The following is an 18,444-nucleotide window of genomic DNA, read 5'->3' as shown; positions in this document are numbered from 1 at the left end:
CATGGAAGAGCAGATAACGAAGCAGTTAGATCTATTTAGGAGAGATAGAGATGCATTCAAAGGTAGGCAGAACTACCTGGCTTAAACTGTTCCTTAAAAGGACCAGGTTTTCGATCAGTCCTTCTTGGCATTGTGTTGGTGAAATGTTTCAAGTAAAGATCTGTTGCCCGCGTGAACGGCAAGCACTCAAGCAGTCTCCCTGGGCTTGGGGTGTACTCTAAATCTGCAGTACCCCAGCAAGCCGTGGATGGGGAATTGAGTCAAAGGCTTTGTGATAACCGATGAAGGTGCTTTAAAGGCGGCAGCAATTAGCAGGACTTGGTCTGCAATTACCTGGTCAATAATGAGTTTCTCTTCATGCCCCTGAGGGCTCTTCAAACACACCTCTTGGTTCTCAGCCAATTGTGCTGTTTCTCGCAAATGCTCTAGCTCTTATAAAGACTGGCTGATAGAAAAGTAACACGTTCAGGGCCACAATTTGCCTGCTACACTTTTGCCTTGTCTGACGTCCATTATCATCATTCCTGCCTAGAACTGAGTAGGACTTTGAAGTTCCACAGAGAGATGTACAAGAGATGGCATGGATCACTAGATTTACATGGATGACAAAAACAGATTATATGATTCCAATAATTTTTTATTCAATTAAATATCAATAATTTCATATTACATTAAAAAAAAAAGTCACTTCTCTCTCCCTCCTCCGCAGTCGGAACACTATTAAACACCTTAGCCTATCTGAATCTCGCGAGACATGAGACTATGAGGCTGGTGTGTGATAACGAAATGCCACTGTGACTTTTGGGACATCCTGTATATATGTGTGTTTATACATGTATGCGTGCGCATATTTATAGTTGCTTATCCTTCTGTGGTCCATAATTCATCCATTCATCCATGCATTCATTTGTTCATCCATGCATTTCATTTCTGCACGGCCTCATGCATGCATTCTGCCCTTCGTCAGGGACCAGAACGCCTCCGCTCCCTCGTGCACTCCTGAGCCCGGACCCTCCTCTGCAGGCAGGGAGGGGCGGGTGGTCCTGAGGTGTGCGACCGCCATCTTGATGAGGATCTCAGCCATGCTGCTGGCCTTGGGGCTTAGGGGCTCCAGGCTGTATTGGAGGGTCTGTCCTCCCAGCCTCACCTACCTGGCTTCCTAGCAGCCAGTCACTGGCCATGGAGCCGCAGGTGAGGGTGGTCAGGGTCAGGGTCAAAGTCAAGGCTGCCTGGTCTCTTCCTCCCCTCCCCTCACGAGGCCGCCTGTCTATCCAGCGCTTCCTTTGGGCCTCCTGGGCCCCTGGACTGCTCAGAGCTGGCCTCAAGGGAGGCAGGCCGCCCTCCTGAGACCCCCCATCTGACAGGAGAGTGAGGAGGGCCCCTCCCCCCAGCGCACTAGGATAACCTGCAGCCCCATGTAGGAGAAGAAGAGGACAGGAGTCACCCAGGACAGGCAGGAGGCACAGCCTGGGCTGCGATCTGCACCACGGGAGGGTATGGCCACATGCTTCAGAGCGGTGACACATAGGAGTATCTCAGCTGGAGGACCGTGGACCAAGGGGACTTCTTATCTGCAGCAGACTACCAGGAATGGAATCAGCTCAGTTCTGAGCAGGGTAACCCGAAGGAAATTTGGGGAGGACTGTCCTTGCATGAGTCCCGCAAGAGACGTTGAGTGACCAGCCTGCCCACTTCAATCAACAAACGAATTTCCTGCCTTGGGCCAACTGTGCAAATTCTATCTGCATTCAGTTATTGAATTAAAATGGTGTTACAGTGGGCTTGAAGCAACAGCAAGGAAAACAGCTAACATTTATAGCACCTACTAGAATAGTAACGTGAAGGTTTATAGCATCTACTAAAATAATAACATCAACACCTAATATTCATAATACCTATTAGAGTAATGAGAACTAACCTTTATAGCACCTTTATGTTGTGATAGAATAATACCAACCACTAACATTTATAGCACCTACTAGAGTAATAATATTTATGGCTCCTAGTAGGATAATGATATCAACACCAATTAATATATAGCACTTACTAGAATAATATCAACAACGAGTATTTACTGCACCTATTAGACTAATAATTAACCTTTCTAGCACCTACTAGAATAATATCAATAACTGATGTTTATAGTGCCTACTGGAATATTAGTAACTAACAACACTTACTAGAATAATAATAATAATAATATGGACAACAGGTAGTATTTATAGTACCTATTAGGATAATAATAACATCAACAATAACTAATATATGTAACACCTACTATGGGCCAGGGATTGTGCTAAACACTTGTCAAATATTCTCTTATTTGATCCTCAAATAATCCTGGGGAGGTAGGTACTATAGTTATCCCCATTTTACAGATGAGGAAACTGAGGCAAGCAGAGGTTATTGTTGTCGTTCGTCCTTCATTTTCAAAGTGGAGTAGTGGAGATGTCTTGCCTCACGTGTGACTTGGCTTGAAGTGAGGCAAAGCCACACAAAGTCTTCAGCCTCACTCTGTCTTCCAGAGTCAGTGGAGTCTAGCGGCAGGACAAAACTCAAGACCATTGGGAATGGCCCAGAATAGAGCGGGTGACCTTTATGTCTTCACTGTCTGACCATGCTCTCAGCGCTCCACAACACCTGCTTCTGCCTCCTCGATGGCCTTTGGAAGGATTTCTTCCCATCCGTCCATTCCACCAGGGGAAGTCTTCACATGCTTAGGGAAGACACCCCCTACACCAACGGATTTGAGATGCGTCACTTACCTTCAACCTGGTTTAGTCCATCTCTGAGACAGTTTTACTGGGGAGTGACTACCGAGAAGCTGCAGCTTCTTGGAGCCCCAGGTGAGAGTTGGGTGAATCAGAAGGACACCAAGTGTGGGTGAGCAGCCCTCACACCAGAGGCACTGGGCCTCCCTGAACATTCCATACATCCCAGCAGGCAGAGGTTAAATGACTTGCCCAAGATCACAGCATCAACAATTAGGTAAATAAAGGAGAACTTTTTTTTTTATGGAAATATCAGGGATATACAGAAGCGAAAAACAACAAGAACAAAAAAAACCCCACGTAGCAAGTAGACCTTTGGCACCTACATCCCCCTCTTTTAGAAGGTTTAATGTACATAAAGAAATTTATAAAACTTAAAATGCTATATAAATGCTAGTATTATCATTATTATTATTACTATTATTACTTCATTATCATCATCAGCATCCACAGGAGAAGGGTGGATTAGACTGTTGGTGACCCAACCCTAAATGAGGCTACATCTGATAGTGACAGGAGGTAGGGAGTGAGATAAATTTCCAGCAGGTAAATTTTTAGTCTGAGAGATGTTTTTCTTCTACTCTCCAACAACCATTTAACATTTTTATTTCCTTTGCCTGCTTCTTAAATGAGCCTTTGCCTTAAGACTCACAGGCGTGCAGCTTAATGGATTCCCACCGTCTCTGAATAAATCAATGTGTGGCTTCCCCCAGGACACTGGAGAGATGAAAGCGGCCATCAGGGGCTGCAGCATTTGACTAACAGGGACTTGGAGGAAGAAGGAGCAGAGGTTACTTTTTAGTTTTTGTCCAGATCTGAGATTTTTCAGTTGGAAATTCCAATATAGAAAGTCTCTCCACTGATATGGATAAGCAATCTCTCTGCACTTTATAATCTTAGAGAAAGGCCTGAGACACTGAGTAGTTGAGTGACCTAGAGGGGTCACGTGATATGTATCGGAAATAGGACTAGAACCCAGGTTTCCTAGCTTCCAGACCAACCACTATGCCCTATTGCTTCTTGTGAAGGATAGCATCCCTGGAATGGCTGAAGGGCCAGTGAGATGGGCCATTCATTACGTGAGACCAGGGGGTGACTCGCATGCCAGATGGTTATCCAGATAGCTTTGTAAAGACCTGGTGCAGGGAATCTTAACCTCTTGTGTGTCCTGGACCCCTTGACCATCCTGTTGAAGCCCATGGACTCCTCAGAATTATGTTTTTAAATGCATAAAATAAAATTACAAAAGAAACCAATTATGCATATTGAAACAAAGATGCAGTTTTCCTTCCCACCCAAGTTCATGGACACCCTGAAATCCATCTATACACTATAGGTGTATAGATGACCTGGAGAAAGTCCCATGGAATAATGAGTGAATTCTCTAGTGGACACCATGAAGAGGACCTGGGCATGCGTTGTCCAGAATGAGAAGCTGAAGAAGGGCTGTGATCTGCACCCTTGGACAGAGGCCAAGGGACCAGCTCCTGGATGCACCAAGGAAGAAGTTTCTTTTCAGAATGAGCTGTCCAATCAAAGGCCGTGGATCCATGAAACCTAAGGAAGCATCTTGGGTGGGTCAGTCAAACAGTAGTAGGGGATCTCAGTGCCTTTGGTAAGGTAAGACTCCACCTCTGCCTCTTCCCTCCTAGGAAACCTAACAGGCCGTTAGTCCTTTTATTGCCAGAGGACGCGCTGTCCTTGGAGCTGATGCTGTTTGTCAGCTGAAATGAGTCACCAGGTTCTTCCGATGCGGCTGGGGTGAATGTTTATCTTTTCCTTTCAGTGGTTTTCTGAGTAAGTGACCAAATTTTTGATGAGTAAGAGAAACCAACATCCCAGAAACTGGCTATCGTACAGTTCAGGAAACCCCTGATGAGCTGGTGACCAAGGGATAAAGTTCTTACTTCCCAGCAGGATTTCTCAGAGTTGAGCTCAGGAACCTTTGTGGGCTTGGTCTAGACCCAGGAGAATTCCTGGTTTAGACCCTCCTTCCACCTATGAGGACTGGTGATTCCTCCTCTGCCCCTTCCAGACTCAGAAGGTTTGCTTGGCACAGGAGGGTGAATAACCTATCCAGTGTCACACAACTCTGTTGTTGTTATTATCCAGTGACACCCACCTCACACATAGCCAAGAAGTGAGCTACTGCACATGCTTCTATGACTCTAACTTTTGCATCATAAAGTAATCAATTTTAAAAAAATCAGTTTGTATTTCAGTGCTGTTGAATGGAAGCAAATCAAAAGCAGAGTTCTTTTTTGTATCTAGAAAATTTCCATTTCCATTTGAAAGATAAAAATCTAGAAGATTGTTAATGCTAAAAATTTCCTGAAGATGGCTTTACAGTGCACGGTGTCTGTGTAACCAGGTCACTCCCATTGGTTAAAAGCCTTCAGTAACTTCCTATTTTCTTTGGGATAAAATAAAAACTTACTGGTATGTCATTCAAGGCCTTCTACAAAGCTGACTCATTTCGCTTCCAGGGCTTACTTTATGTTAATCTCCTGCACAGACTCTATTTTCCATCCTAACTGGACTCCTGGGACTAAAGGTTCTGTCTCCCACTGCATGCATTTGCTTAAGCATCCCCCCAGGCCTGCCACACACACGCATTTTGTGAAACCTATCCTTGTCTCCTCCATGATTAACACTATTTTTCCTTAAATTGCTTTGCATTTATTTATCTGTGTATATGTTGTACCTTCTGGTCCCCTGGTAAACTGGATGCTTTATTGTTGTTCAGTCTTGTCTACCTCTGTGACCCTGTGGCCCATAACATACCAGTACTATCCATGGTGTTTTCTTAGCAAAGATACTAGGATTGGTTTACCATTTCCTTCTCCAGGGGCTTAAGGCAAACTTAAGTGATTTGCCCAAGGTCACACAGCTAGTAAATGTCTAAAGTCACATTTGAACTCAGGTCTTCTTGACTCCAGGCCCAGTGTGTTATCCACCGAACCTCTTAGTTATGTTTAGGGTAGAAGCTACTGTTTGAGCCTCATTGGCTGAGAGTGAATGTAAAATAGCAATTATATCTGCTTTGGCCAGAAATCCTGAGGGTCTTCCTCTCCCAGATGGATTTCTTTTCTTTTTTTGACTAGATAAAAGAGACCATTTTCTACCTTATTTCTTACCTAGCCTTAATCACTGGATGCACATTGCCTCAGTCAAACTGAACTCTGCTTAAAAAGGCCAAGGTCTCCTCCTGCAACTGAGGCCATCCCCAGTCGTCCTGATCTGCATCTGGCCACGGGGCCCCTTTGGCTCTGGAGGAGAGAGTGAGGCTGGTGACTTTGCACAGCCCTGCCTCACTTACATCCTGTTCACGTGCATGTCGTGACCTCACCTCCCTGAAGTTGTGGTCCTCCTTGAGAGCAAAGGACAAACAGCATCAGTCTGGCCTGGTGCAGTGGCTTACGTGGAGATCATTTACATCTCTCACATTTGTACCAGTTCTTACAGAGTTGGTACTTCAGAAATGTTTGAATTGAATTGGAATAATGTAAGATCATAGACTGAAACCTGGAAGAGAGCTGGGGCGTCTAGCCCAGAGGTATCAGGCACACAGTCCTCACTGTACACCACTTAAAGCAGATTAAAAATGTAGTTAGGAGAGATTTAACAAAGTAAAAATACAGTAAAAACATCACTCGTATTACATCTTCAGAGAGTCAGTGTGGGGCTGCCAGGCATCTTTATGCATGGACTAGTGGCCCCTTCTCTTAGAGTTGAAGACCAGCTGACCTAGCCCTAAGCTCTCCTTTTCATTAATGAGGAAACTGAGGAAGACATGTGACGTGAGTGACATACCAAAGGCATGCAGGTGGCAGGGGTGGGATTTCAGTATTGGTTCTTTCATTCCAATCTTCCTCTCTGTCTTCGGTTGTTACCTGTTATCTGATTTAACTTCTGGGTTTTCTCTCCAGTGAGTTGCGATCATTCAGTCCTCTCGTATTTATATCAGTTCTTGTTTTTAAATCTGTGCGACTATATTTTGCATGACTTCACAGGGATAATCAATGTCATGTGGCTCGCCTTCTCAGCCAATGGGGGAGGGGGAGAATTTGGAACTTAAAACTGAAAAAGAAAATAAAGTTCAAAATAAATTAATTGAAATGTTAAAATAATAAAGTTGTGACAATAATACAATCCCATAAGACCTTTATTTTCTCTCTTCTTGGTATCCTTTACATTTTACTCCATGTTAAAACCATTTAAAGAATGCTGAAATCGATTTGTGGGCCGCGTTTTGGGTACGTCTTTCTGTTGATGGGCAGGAGGGGGTGCCCAGTGTGTTCTGTGTCCTCAGGGTGGACATTAGCTCCTTGAGGGCAGAAATTGTTGGGTTTCTGTTTCAGTGTTCCCGGCGCAGTGTCTGGGACGTACACAGTAGGTGCTTCATAAATGTTCATTGATTTGAGGGGGGGAAAGGAAAGGTCACTACAAACAGGTCTTTGTATCCCTTGGTCTAATGTGCTGTAGCAATGATGAACTAAAGAATTACATTGCTGTATTTTTTTTTCTCTGCAGATTCTACAAAAAAAATCAAGGACGTCCTGGGAGAATTCCACGGCGACGGCGTGCTAGCAAAGTATAATCCTGAGGGGGTGAGGCCACTTTTGTCTTGTTTCATTCAGTGTGCTACAGTAACACTTGGGAAAGATGGGGCATTCCTTTTGTGTTCTAATTTCCGTGGACATTATGTCAATGTAATGTAAATGTATGTAAATTGAGCCATCAGGGTTGGGGCTCCTCTAAGGCCTTCTCAGACGACCAGTGCCTGGGAAGGAATCTGGAATAAGTAATTACTATATAAGCAACCAGGAGTAAGCACCCCACTCCAGCGCCCCCTCCCACAGGTGGTCCTTTCTTCTTGGGGACACCCACATCCCATCCCAGTCCGCTCTCCTCCAGACTCCATATCCCAGCTCCCTTCCCTGGATCCTTGTGTGCCATGGTCTCTGAACCCCTCCTCTTCCCATCACCTTGATTTAGGTCCCAGAATTCCAGGCCCAGAAGTGGGCCCTTGGATAGTACCGATCCACAGATTAATGCCCATTAAGGGACTGGCTAGTGAAAGAAGGATGTGTCTGGACCAGGCTGAGAGCTCAGGGAGAGGGAGGGTCATAGGGAGAAAGGGAGAAGACTGAGCTAGACACATCTTGCCCTGGCTTTCCTCAAGGCCCAATTACACGCCTTCTTCTGTGGGACCTTGTTTCAAACAACCTGCTCCCCCTTCCCTTCCTCTCTGAGGTTACCTTCCATATACTCTGTGTGTGTGTCCGTGTATGTGTGCTTAGGAGCAGGCAGTCTCCTCCATTAGAATGTAAACTCCTGGATGGCAGGCTCTGACCTGATATTTCTGATAGCACCATTCTTGGCACAGTCTTGATTGACTGACTCATTGATTTTTTTGGGAGCTATGCCTACATAGCATACTTTTTGAAGAATGGGGCTGCCCACTCCGTACGAGAGGCCTGCTGTAGCTTGGGAGAGTTCCATTTCATTAGAAAGTTATTCCTGTTATATACTGTTCTGCATCTGGCACCCGTTGATCCTGGGTCTGCCCTCCAGGGTTAAACAGAACCACTCGGTCCCTGATTTCCCAGGATGAGCCTTTGAGTGCTTGAAGATGACTCCGTGCCTTGCCATAGCCTTCTCTCTCCAGACGAGACATCGTCAGCCCCTTTAACTGAGGTTCCCATGGGATGGTTCCTGCTCATCCACCTTTGGTGTCCACCCATCACCCAACTCTCACGTGTGCCCCAAGAAGCTCATAATGCTCACTGGCAACACCCCCATAAAACCTTCTCAGCAGATGGGCTAAGCCAGGGTGAGGGTAACTCCGGGTCCCAGACCTTTCAGTGGGCTGGGGGGGGTGGTGTCTGCTCCACGTGTGAAGACTTCCTTTGGCAGAAGGGGTCAGTGAGAACAATTTGTTCCAGTGGCCACGAAGGCAAATGAAGCAAGGCCAGTGGAACGCATGGAGCTTGGTCAGACGTTGAAGATGCCAAGGTCATCCACTGAATCCTGGGCCGTTGCCCCTGGGCCTGACTTTTCTCTTACTGCTGGACTTAGTGACTTTGGGAGAGGGAGTGAGGCTGAAGACTTTGCACGATTCTCATCATTTAAATCCAATTCGTGTACAAGTCAACCTATCACATTGTGATGTCATTGGTCCTCTTTGCAAATGAAGCATAAACAACAGGTTGTGGGAAGGAAGGGAAGAGTTACAGGGTCACAGATTTAGAACTGGAAAGGACCCCAGAGGCCCAATGCCCTCATTCTGCAGATGAGGAAACTGAGGCCAAGAAAAGTCGTGAGGTCCCACAGGTGAGAAAGTGACAAACAGGACTTGACCCAAGGCCCTCTGGCTATAGTCCAGAGCTCTTTCCACTGACCCACACCACCTGTCCTCTGGACAGAAAAGTCAAACAGCAATAATGATAATAGCTCACATTCCCTGAGCTTTTTAAGGTGTGTAAAGCGCTGGACATGGCTTATCTCATGTGAGCCTCCCCAGTAGTCCTGTGAGGGAGATTCTATTATTATCCTCATCACACAGTTGTAGAAACTGAGACTCAGAGAGCTCAAATGAATTGCTTCAGATCACAGAACTTTACAGAGGAAGCTTCAAACCCAAGACTTCCTGAGTCCAGTCTCAGAATGCCAGCCACAGCATCCTCACTGTATGGCCTCTTTGTCTGTCTTAATTAATGTTTTATGGTCAAAATTTCTAAAACTAAATATAGATTTTTAGAGCATCTCTTGATTTTATATAATCCACATCTTTATTGGTCTTTAATTATATGAATAATTTGACCCTCTGGGTCAAAAAAAAAAGGAGCATCGATTTTCATTTCACAAAGATATTGATTCCAACATGTTACAGACCCTTTGCCTGAGGGTTCTGGAGCAATGTGGAGCTGAGGGAATCCAAGGCATTTTCTCTCCTCCTTCCCTCCCTTCTGCCTCCCCCCACCCCCACCATCACCCCCAAACACTGTCAGACCAAAGTCAGGTGTTAGTTACCAGGCAGCTGGCTCAAAGCCTTCATCTTCCCCTCCAGATTTCTGATCTAAAAGAAATCTTTTGAAATGTAAGATAAACAATGTGTTGGTCAACAAGCATTAAGTGCCTGCTGCTGTGTCAGGCTGGTAGAAGTCTCCTGCTAGAGAGAGGCAAACAGAAAGAACTCCTCAAGGAAGGAGGAGACAGACAGGAGTGGAGTGAGCCCCTAGCCAAGTATGAAAATTAGGACAAGTTAATGGGTTTGTTCTGGGTGGGGGTGGGGCAGGAGGAACCAGCCATCCTCACTACTCAGTCCCTATGGGATGCAGCTCCCATGGCTGTGCTGGATAAGGTACCACCAATTTAACATAACCCTAAGCATCTAGGGGGCACATTACCGGTTCTGGAGTCAGGAAGACCTGTATTCTAATCTGTCCTGAGACACTTACTTGCTGTATAACCCTAGACAAGTCACTTAACCTCTTTCTGCCTCAGTTTTCTCATCTGTACAATGGGGTTCATAGTAGTCTCTATCCACCTAGGTTGTGAGGATCAAATGAGTTACCATTTGTAAAGTGCTTTGCAAACCTTAAAAGTGCTATGTAAATATTAGGCATTATTATGGTAATTTTTAAAAATTAAATTATCTTGTCTTCTCAGCACTGAATTCTCTCCCTCCCTCCTCCCCCTACAAGTTCTTCTTCAGTACTAGGAATGATGGCGATGATTGTTTACTTGGAGTCCTAGGAAAGAAGGATAGAATGGGGAAGGAAGGATGTGCCCCACCCTGGCCATGTTACTACTTAAAACTCTGAATAAAGTCTCAACACCTTCCTTTATGTCCAGCCATTGGTTTTTCTGCCACCAGTAATAATGGGATTCACAGATGGAGCAGCCAGGCTAGTCTGGAGAGACTCATCATCTGGTTAATCTCAGAGTGACCAGCTGCAGCCAATGTATGGAGGGGTCGCTATCAGCATCAGTGCAGGGAGCACACCCAGAGACAAAATCGTGATGTTGTGACTTATTGGAGCACAGCAATGTGAGAGGTCACACTCGCTCAAAGTGATGGGGGGGAGGGGGGGAGAAGGGTCCATGCCCTTTCCACCTGCTATTCACCTCTATAACACCCTGTGCTCTCTTGGCTTCTGGGAATTCTTGCTTAAACACTCCAATACCTTATGTACAATGGTTTTCAGAATTCTCTCCATCGACTTTATCTCTCCCCACCCCCACCTCCCATTTCTGGGTGAGGACTTAGATTTATTGTTCCTGTTTACAGGAGACTGAGACTGAGTGAGTCCTGCTGAGTTGGTACCTGGTACCTCAGTCAGTAGTGCTCAGTTGAGAGAGCAGTCCTTGGCAAACAGACTTCAACTACCCCCTGGGAAACTTCTGATTTCATTCTTGCATGTAGCTTTTGTTGGCTAAAACTCCCTTTCTACCTCTCTCCCTCTCTCCTTCTCTCCCTGACAGGACACCTTTTAGACCTGAGCATCCTTGGAAGTGACAACATTTACATTTAGTTCCTACATCCAACCCTCCGAGCTGTCTGTTGTTGTTCTGTCGAAAGTTGTGGAAGCCACGGTCATTCTGCTGGCCTCCTCTTCCCTCTATTCATTCATGCTACCACAATGCTTTCTCTCTGATTCCTTCTTCTCTTTGCTCCATTCTAATCTGCCAGAGCCATTGCTGTTATCTTCCATATTGGACATGTTTCATTTGGAAAAGAGGAAAAAAAAAGAAGTAAAGCATTTAGCCCCAGTACTTCCAGTGACAAGATGAACCTCAGGAAGCCATTAAAAGTCAATCTTTTGTCCTATAGCTACCCAGAGAAGATTCTTGTCTCTCATAACAACCCACCCAATTCCATCTCCTTTTTGGGTTCGTACAGCTGAAGCAACTGTTGATTTATGAGAAATGTGAAGGCCAAGAAAGCAGCTTTACCTTCAGGGACTAATGGCAGTGCCCTAGAAATGCTATTAATGTGAGATTCCTGGTGTCTCAGGAGCTGAAGGCCCTTGAGGAATGGGGCATGTTTGGAAACCATCGCATTGTTTCAGATCTGCTTTGAGTCAGGCTGAACATTCAACTGGAATGTGTTATTTACAAAGTGACCTCAGCACTGCTGCTGATCACTTGTTAACAGGTCCTTTGGGACTCATTACCAATGAAATGATTTATTATACCAGGAGGCTTTTCAGTTAGAGGGGAGCAGTTTACAGGCTAATTACCTGATTTGTTGTTTGAGACAAATGTGATGTTAGGCTTTTTAATAATTCAGGAACTCTTCATAAATCTGGCAATCGATGGGTGAAATCCATTATAAAAATATGAAGCAGCTGGAAAATAACAAGTGAGTTGAACTGGGGAAAGATGGCGGCTTTCTAGTCTGAATGTCTGTGCTCAACCTCCTTTTGGAGGAGCTGAATGATGTTTAATGTTGAGTTTTCAGATCAATATATATCTTGGTAAAAGCCAGTGAGAGGTAACTAAGAAATGGTTGGCCCAGTTGGACAGTGGACAAGACCATGTTTCAGGCCACACAAGGCTCTAGACTCCGTTACCTCATCTAGTGCACCCCACATGACCACAATGACTAGAAAGGTCTAGTATGCCTGGGGAGGGAGAAGTTTCTTTTCTGGATTCGCCAATCTAGTTCAAACCAGAGTTGGTTGGTAAGGATAGCTGTTTATTGATCAGAGATTCAAGACAAATGAAGACTATGATGGATTCTCCTTCCCTTTGGCATGAATAATTTATCCCTTTTCTTCTGAGAAACCTGTGTCTCTGGGAGGAGAGATTTAGGCCCACATCTGTACGGATGCCAATCCACTCAAATCCCTCCCAAGTGTTTTGAAACTCTGCGAGGGACAGCTGCTTCTCTAAGATGCTTGTTAATCAGTCTTATTTTATATTTTAAAATTCTTTAAGTGCCTACAGAATATTAAAGCATATTATTGTTGTTCAGAGGAAGCTTTGGCCTGCCAGAGACCAGGAAAATAATTTTTAGTTATTTTGAAAGAGTATACATCTGTACAAAAAACACAAATGTATGATATGTTGGTATGTATATGGGATGGATGTACATGTGTCTTTTGCAGAGATGAATATAATTACTTAATTTTGTTTCCTGCATAAATGATTTCTTCCTTAGCTCATGCAATTTAGAAACTGTTTGAAGATGAATTGCAGCCCATTTTAAAATGTCCGTCTTAGAATGTTAGGAGGAAGGGAAGGGAACAAGCATGTATCTAGCACCTACTGTGGGCTATGCACTGTGCTAAGTGCTTTACAAATATTTTCTCATTTGATCCTCACAACAACCCTGTGGGAAAGGCGCTGTCATGTTCCTGATTTTACACTTGAGGACACTGAGGCAAACTGAGATTAAGTGACATGTCCTGTGTCATACAAGTAGTAAGAAGTGTCAGATTTGAACTCAGATCTTCTTGACTCCAGACCCAATGTTTTATCTACTGTAGCACCAGCTGACTTTGTCTGAAGTCTAGATAGACACAGTCATCAAATTACTCATCCACAGTCAGGCAGTTACTGGGCATCTAGCAGAATTATCATAGGAATTCTGAAAGTGCTTTCTGCTTTATTGTGCTCTTTAATTAGAGGGAAAATGCTTGGGGGCAGGTGAAGATGGAAGAGAAAAAATGCCTATGGCCATTGGTGTCTGTCCTGAATTCTCTTCATCTACCCTCATAGACAGAAGACTTACAGTCTCACCAGATGCTACTAAGTGTCTAACTCACAAGGGGGATGAAATGATTCAGTGTCTGGGGCATGGCCTCATCCACAGTAACTGAAAAACAGTGATTTCCTTTTGGGGACTTAGAACCATGAAGGAGGTCACCAGCATGAAGTTTGCCTTTGGATACTCCTGTGGGCACCAGACTTCATCCCCCTGGAACATTTCCTTAGGTGAATTCCCTTCTTGGGAAGCATCTCAGGCTCCTCCAGGTTTCAGTTAAGTCTCATGTTGGTAGACAGCATCTCCTGTTTCCTGGACCTGTGATTTTATCCATATAGGGAGGAGCCCATGAGGAATTTCTTTTGTTGAGACAGAGCAGCATCTTCTTGGTTATTTGTGTTCATAAAGAGTTGTTTAGGCTCTATCCAAAGTCACATGACCAGGAAGGGTCAGAGGCCTGACTGGAACCCACATCCTCTCCAAAGGAGAGCTTAGCACAATGTCTTGCTGTGTGCATTAAATATTGTAATTAAAGAAAGTTAATGATTCAAAGATGTTTTGACAAAGAAGCAATTGACCATATTTCCAGCCAGTTTTGTCATGATATATACAATATTCCATTGCTGTAACCAATTTTATGATGGTATATCCAGAGATTAAGGCCAGGGAGGACTGAAAAAAGGAGAGAGAAATAAGGGAAGATAAAACTAGAGAGAAACCAAGAAAAAGGAAGAGGAGGAAGAAAGACAGAGACACACTGAAGGTTGAAGGATAGGAGAGGGAAAGGGGGTTATGCTTGAAGGATTGGGAGGGAGGGAGAGAGATGGAGAGTGGGTGGGGGAGGGAGAGGAGAGGGAGAAGTAGGGAGGGGAGAAAAATCAAGAGAGGTTGAAAGCACTATGGCAAGCACTGAAATCAGTTCTCCCCCAAATAGAAATCTGACAGAATCGGAGAGGGAAGGCTCTTCACTATCATTTCTGTTTCTGTGCTCTAAGATCCTCTTGTAACATCACCGTAAAGACTTGCTTTAAAGATATTCACAATGTTTCTTTAAGTCTATAGAGTGTGTGAGGGGGAGACATTTCTCATCCCTGATTCGTACTTTCTTTTTGATGAATAAGGACTACAGTTTATTGCTTTGAAATTCTAGCTATTTTAGAGTAAATCACATTTGAGAAATATTTATCGTTCATTCTTCCTAACCATGACGCTCCCTGCCACCTAGTGAGTTTGCCTGGCCTTCCAAGTTCTCCTGTACTTCCACCCTGGGTTTCTGGCTACATTCCCATTGCTCCATTCACATATGGTAACTCCTACCAAAGTAAGTGATTCACGGTTCCATGGGTGCCTTTGACCACTACTGTCCTTTTACTCACCTCATCCCTAGAATACCCTTCTGGTCCAATTCACTCAATTCAAATTGATTTCTCCTTCAGGATGCCTCTTAAAAGTCTTTTACTCAATGTAACCTAGAATTTCCCAGGTCATCAGTGTTCTCTCCCTCTTGGAGATTCTCATGTTACTTTGTGCTAATTGGGGTCATATTTTATTCAGGTTTTTCATTGATGTGTTCATGTACATACATGTATGTGCATGTGTGCATGTATACACGTATAACTGGTCTCTCTTACTGGACTGAAAGCTCTCAAGCATAGGTTTTACATCTCATTTGTCTTTGTTTCTCCCTAAGTAAGAAGTAGTAGATGCCTAGTAAATGTCTGTGGAATTGAATTAAAGTTAAGTCCATGGATCGTAACTTAATTTTAGAGTTAATTCTTTTAAAAATGGATTATTGAAGCTATTCATAGTTTATCTTTAAAACCTATCTTTAAAGTAAACCTTCAATGAAACAATTCTAGTCACAAAACAGTATAAAATGCATGAAATTAACATGTATGTTTTCTCTTTTCTTCCATGCACCACAGAAACAAGACATTCTTAACCAAGTAAGACATTTTCCTCTTTTTTTGGCAGTCATGTCTGTTTTGCCCCTGATTGATGTGAACAGTGATTTTCTCGTGTGCATCATTGAGTTCATCCATCCATATCACCATAAACTTACTGTAGCACAGCAAGGTGCCCGCCGTCTTGGGTATCTGGTATTGGAGAGGCTATGCAGCCACAGTAAGAGGGTGTTTTAATGGGACCTGCATGTTGGACGGTCATTGAACCATGCTCTCCCCTATCTGAACGTCTGTCTTCCAGGAGAATAGAATTTTAGGGCGACTGCAGAAACTCCGCCCTACACCCAGAGGCGGGGCTTTAGTCTTTGCTTCAATTAGACTGTTAGAGGAGAGTTGGGCTGTCCATATCCTTTCACTTTCCTCTGTTCCAGGCCATAAGAAAGTTAAGGAGAGAGGGATTATCTGAGTGATAAGAATCTATTTGGCCCTTCTCACTCACTAAGTCGGGGCCAGTGAGGCCAGGGAAGCATGAGTTTGGGGGCACTCAAGGAGGTTTGATGCGGGGTGGGGAGCGAACCACAGAATGTACTTACTAGTGGTTCCATGGATTCCATGGATTTGTCTCTGTGTCAACCAGAAAGATTTTCTACAAATTCATGTGGAACCTGGAGAACGTAGCAGAACATGGGGCATCCAGCATCCTCAGTAAGCAATCTTGATAACCTCTACAATGGATGACCAGGTCCCAGACAATCCAAAGTTGAATGGAGTAATTTGAGGGGAAAAAATCATTCATGAAGATATGACTCAAACTTGCTTGCTTGATTGATTAGAATTAATTTAAAGAAGAGTATTAAGAAGGCTCCTTCTGGACATTTTGCTATTCATAGGACAGGAATACCAACTGCATCTATGATTTCACTGGTATAGCAAATTCCTAAAAGAGGAATTTCCCTCTACCAAGGAAAGTTGGCCCTTTCTCTGCAACTAAAAGACTTAGGGAGTTGTCTAGACAACCACTGGAAGATTGACTTGCCCAAGGGCAAATAGCCAGCATGTGCCAGCAGCTGGACTGGAACCCAGGTCTTGCTGTCCCCAAGGTCATTGAGAATGGAAATAAGATGGTAGCTTGAGAGGGTGGTAGATTCTTAAGCTTTCAAGAATGGCTGAGACTGATCAACCTATGAAAACCCAGAAAATATCACCCCATAAAAAAAAAAAACCTGGAAGAGCTGAACTAGAAGAAAGATGGGGAATAGCAGTGCACCAGCCCAGCAAACGTGTCTCCCAGTGCCTCAGCAAAAATAAGAGAAGGAGCACTACAAAGGACCCCAGGCAGATAAGCACCCTGCAGCATTCATCTGAAAGGGGCTGAAGAAAGCAACCTAGAGTCTTCCTAAAGTCCCAGCCTTGCTGATTCCAACCCAACACCACGTAAGCTGTCAGAATCCTAGAGCCTCCAATTGTCAACCAGGAGGAGATCCTGAAGCCCAGGTGGTACAGCAGGCAAACACCAACACGTGGACCTCCAAGTGCCTCAGTGTGGGCAAGGGAACCAGTGAAAACCATTTCAGAAAACCACCAGGTGCCTTGGCACTCTACCGCAAAGGAATCTCCCAGTGCATTAGCAGAAATGAGGGAGGCAATATTGCAAGGGGCCCCAGGCAGATAAACACCCTGCAGCACCCATCTAAAAGGAGCTGAAGAAAGCTAAAGGAAAGGAAAAGCAGGCAACTTAGAATTGACTGAAAGTTGCAGCTTTGTTGATTCCAGCCCAACACCAGGTAAGCTGCCAAAACGCTACAGCCTCCAATTGCCAACATAAGAGGCCCCAGCACACAAAGCCAGTGACCAAGACCTAGGCTCCCAACACAAGAAGCTTGGGTCAGTGCCCTCTGTTCCCCAGCAGGAGAGCTCAATCTCTTTAAAGGCCAGGGAATAAAAAAATCACTAGTAAAAAGAAATGTACCATAGATTCATATTATGAGAAGAGTGAAGATCAAGACAGAAATTCTGAAGAGGACAACATTGTCAACAAACCCACATCTGCAACAACAAAAGGGAATATGAACTGGTCTGAAGCCCAAAAAGCCTTCTTAGAAGAGCTCAAGAAGGATTTTAAAAGTCTAATGAGAGAGGTAGGAGAGTCCTTAAAAAATGTAATTGGCCAATTGGAAAAAAAAGTACACTGAAGAAAACAAGTCCCTAAAAACACAATTGGCAAACTGGAAAAAAGTACACTGAAGAAAACAAATCCCTTAAAAATACAATTGGCCAATTGAAGAAGGAAGTACAAAAACTAACAGAAGAAAACAATCTGTTAAAAACTAGAATTGGACAAATGGAAACTGATGACTCTATGAGAGAGCAAGAATCAGTCAAACAGAAACAAAAAAATGAAAAATAGATGAAAACAAAATACCTCATCGGTAAAACAACTGACCTGGAAAATCATCCAGGAGAGACAATTTAAAAATCATGGACTACCTGAAAATCATGATGAAAAAAAGAGCCTGGACAGTATCTTTCAGGAAATCATAAAGGAAAACTGCCTGGAAGTCCTAGAACCAGAAGGTAAAATACACATAGAAAGAATACACCACTCACCACCTGAAAGAGATCCCAAATTGACAACACCAAGGAATATGATAGCAAAATTCCAAAATTACCAGATGAAAGAGAAGGTGCTGCAAGCAGCCAGAAGGAAACAATTTAAATATCATGGAACCACAGTCAGGATTACGCAGAACTTTGCAGTTTCTCCATTGAAAGACCGCAGGGCATGGAACATGATATTCTGTAAGGCAAAGGAGGTTGGATTGCAGCCAAGGATCAACTACCCAGCAAAAATGAGCGTGATTTTTCAAGGGAGGAGATGGATATTCAACAAAATAGGGATTTCCAAACCTTCCTGATAAAAAGACCAGAGCTCAACAAAAAATTTGATCTTCAAGTACAAGATTCAAGAAAGACATAAACAGATTAAATTCTGCTAGGTTGATAATTGGTGCCCTGACTTGGATATGAGACTGGGCCTTGGAGACTGGACTCT

At 43.9% G+C, this 18,444-nt stretch overlaps 1 protein-coding gene across 4 annotated transcripts in view; it reads left to right on the top strand.

The window, feature by feature from the left end:
- DGKB (diacylglycerol kinase beta) overlaps positions 1–18,444 on the top strand; it is a 667,225-nt gene that overhangs the window by 146,586 nt on the left and 502,195 nt on the right. For 2 of the 4 annotated variants that reach the window (XM_021000103.2, XM_021000101.2), the window contains exons 3-4: positions 7,305–7,381; positions 15,414–15,434. In XM_021000103.2, coding sequence (XP_020855762.1) covers positions 7,305–7,381; positions 15,414–15,434 — 98 coding nt within the window. Of the gene's footprint in view, positions 1–1,049; positions 1,192–7,304; positions 7,382–15,413; positions 15,435–18,444 lie in introns of those variants that run through there. The other 2 variants (XM_021000104.2, XM_021000102.2) reach the window with 2 other exon arrangements.

Source organism: Phascolarctos cinereus, unplaced genomic scaffold (genome assembly GCF_003287225.1).
Source record: "Phascolarctos cinereus isolate Bilbo 61053 unplaced genomic scaffold, phaCin_HiC Scaffold_1;HRSCAF=81, whole genome shotgun sequence".
NCBI classification, from domain to species: domain Eukaryota; kingdom Metazoa; phylum Chordata; class Mammalia; order Diprotodontia; family Phascolarctidae; genus Phascolarctos; species Phascolarctos cinereus.
This window is presented reverse-complemented; position numbering and strand designations above follow the sequence as displayed.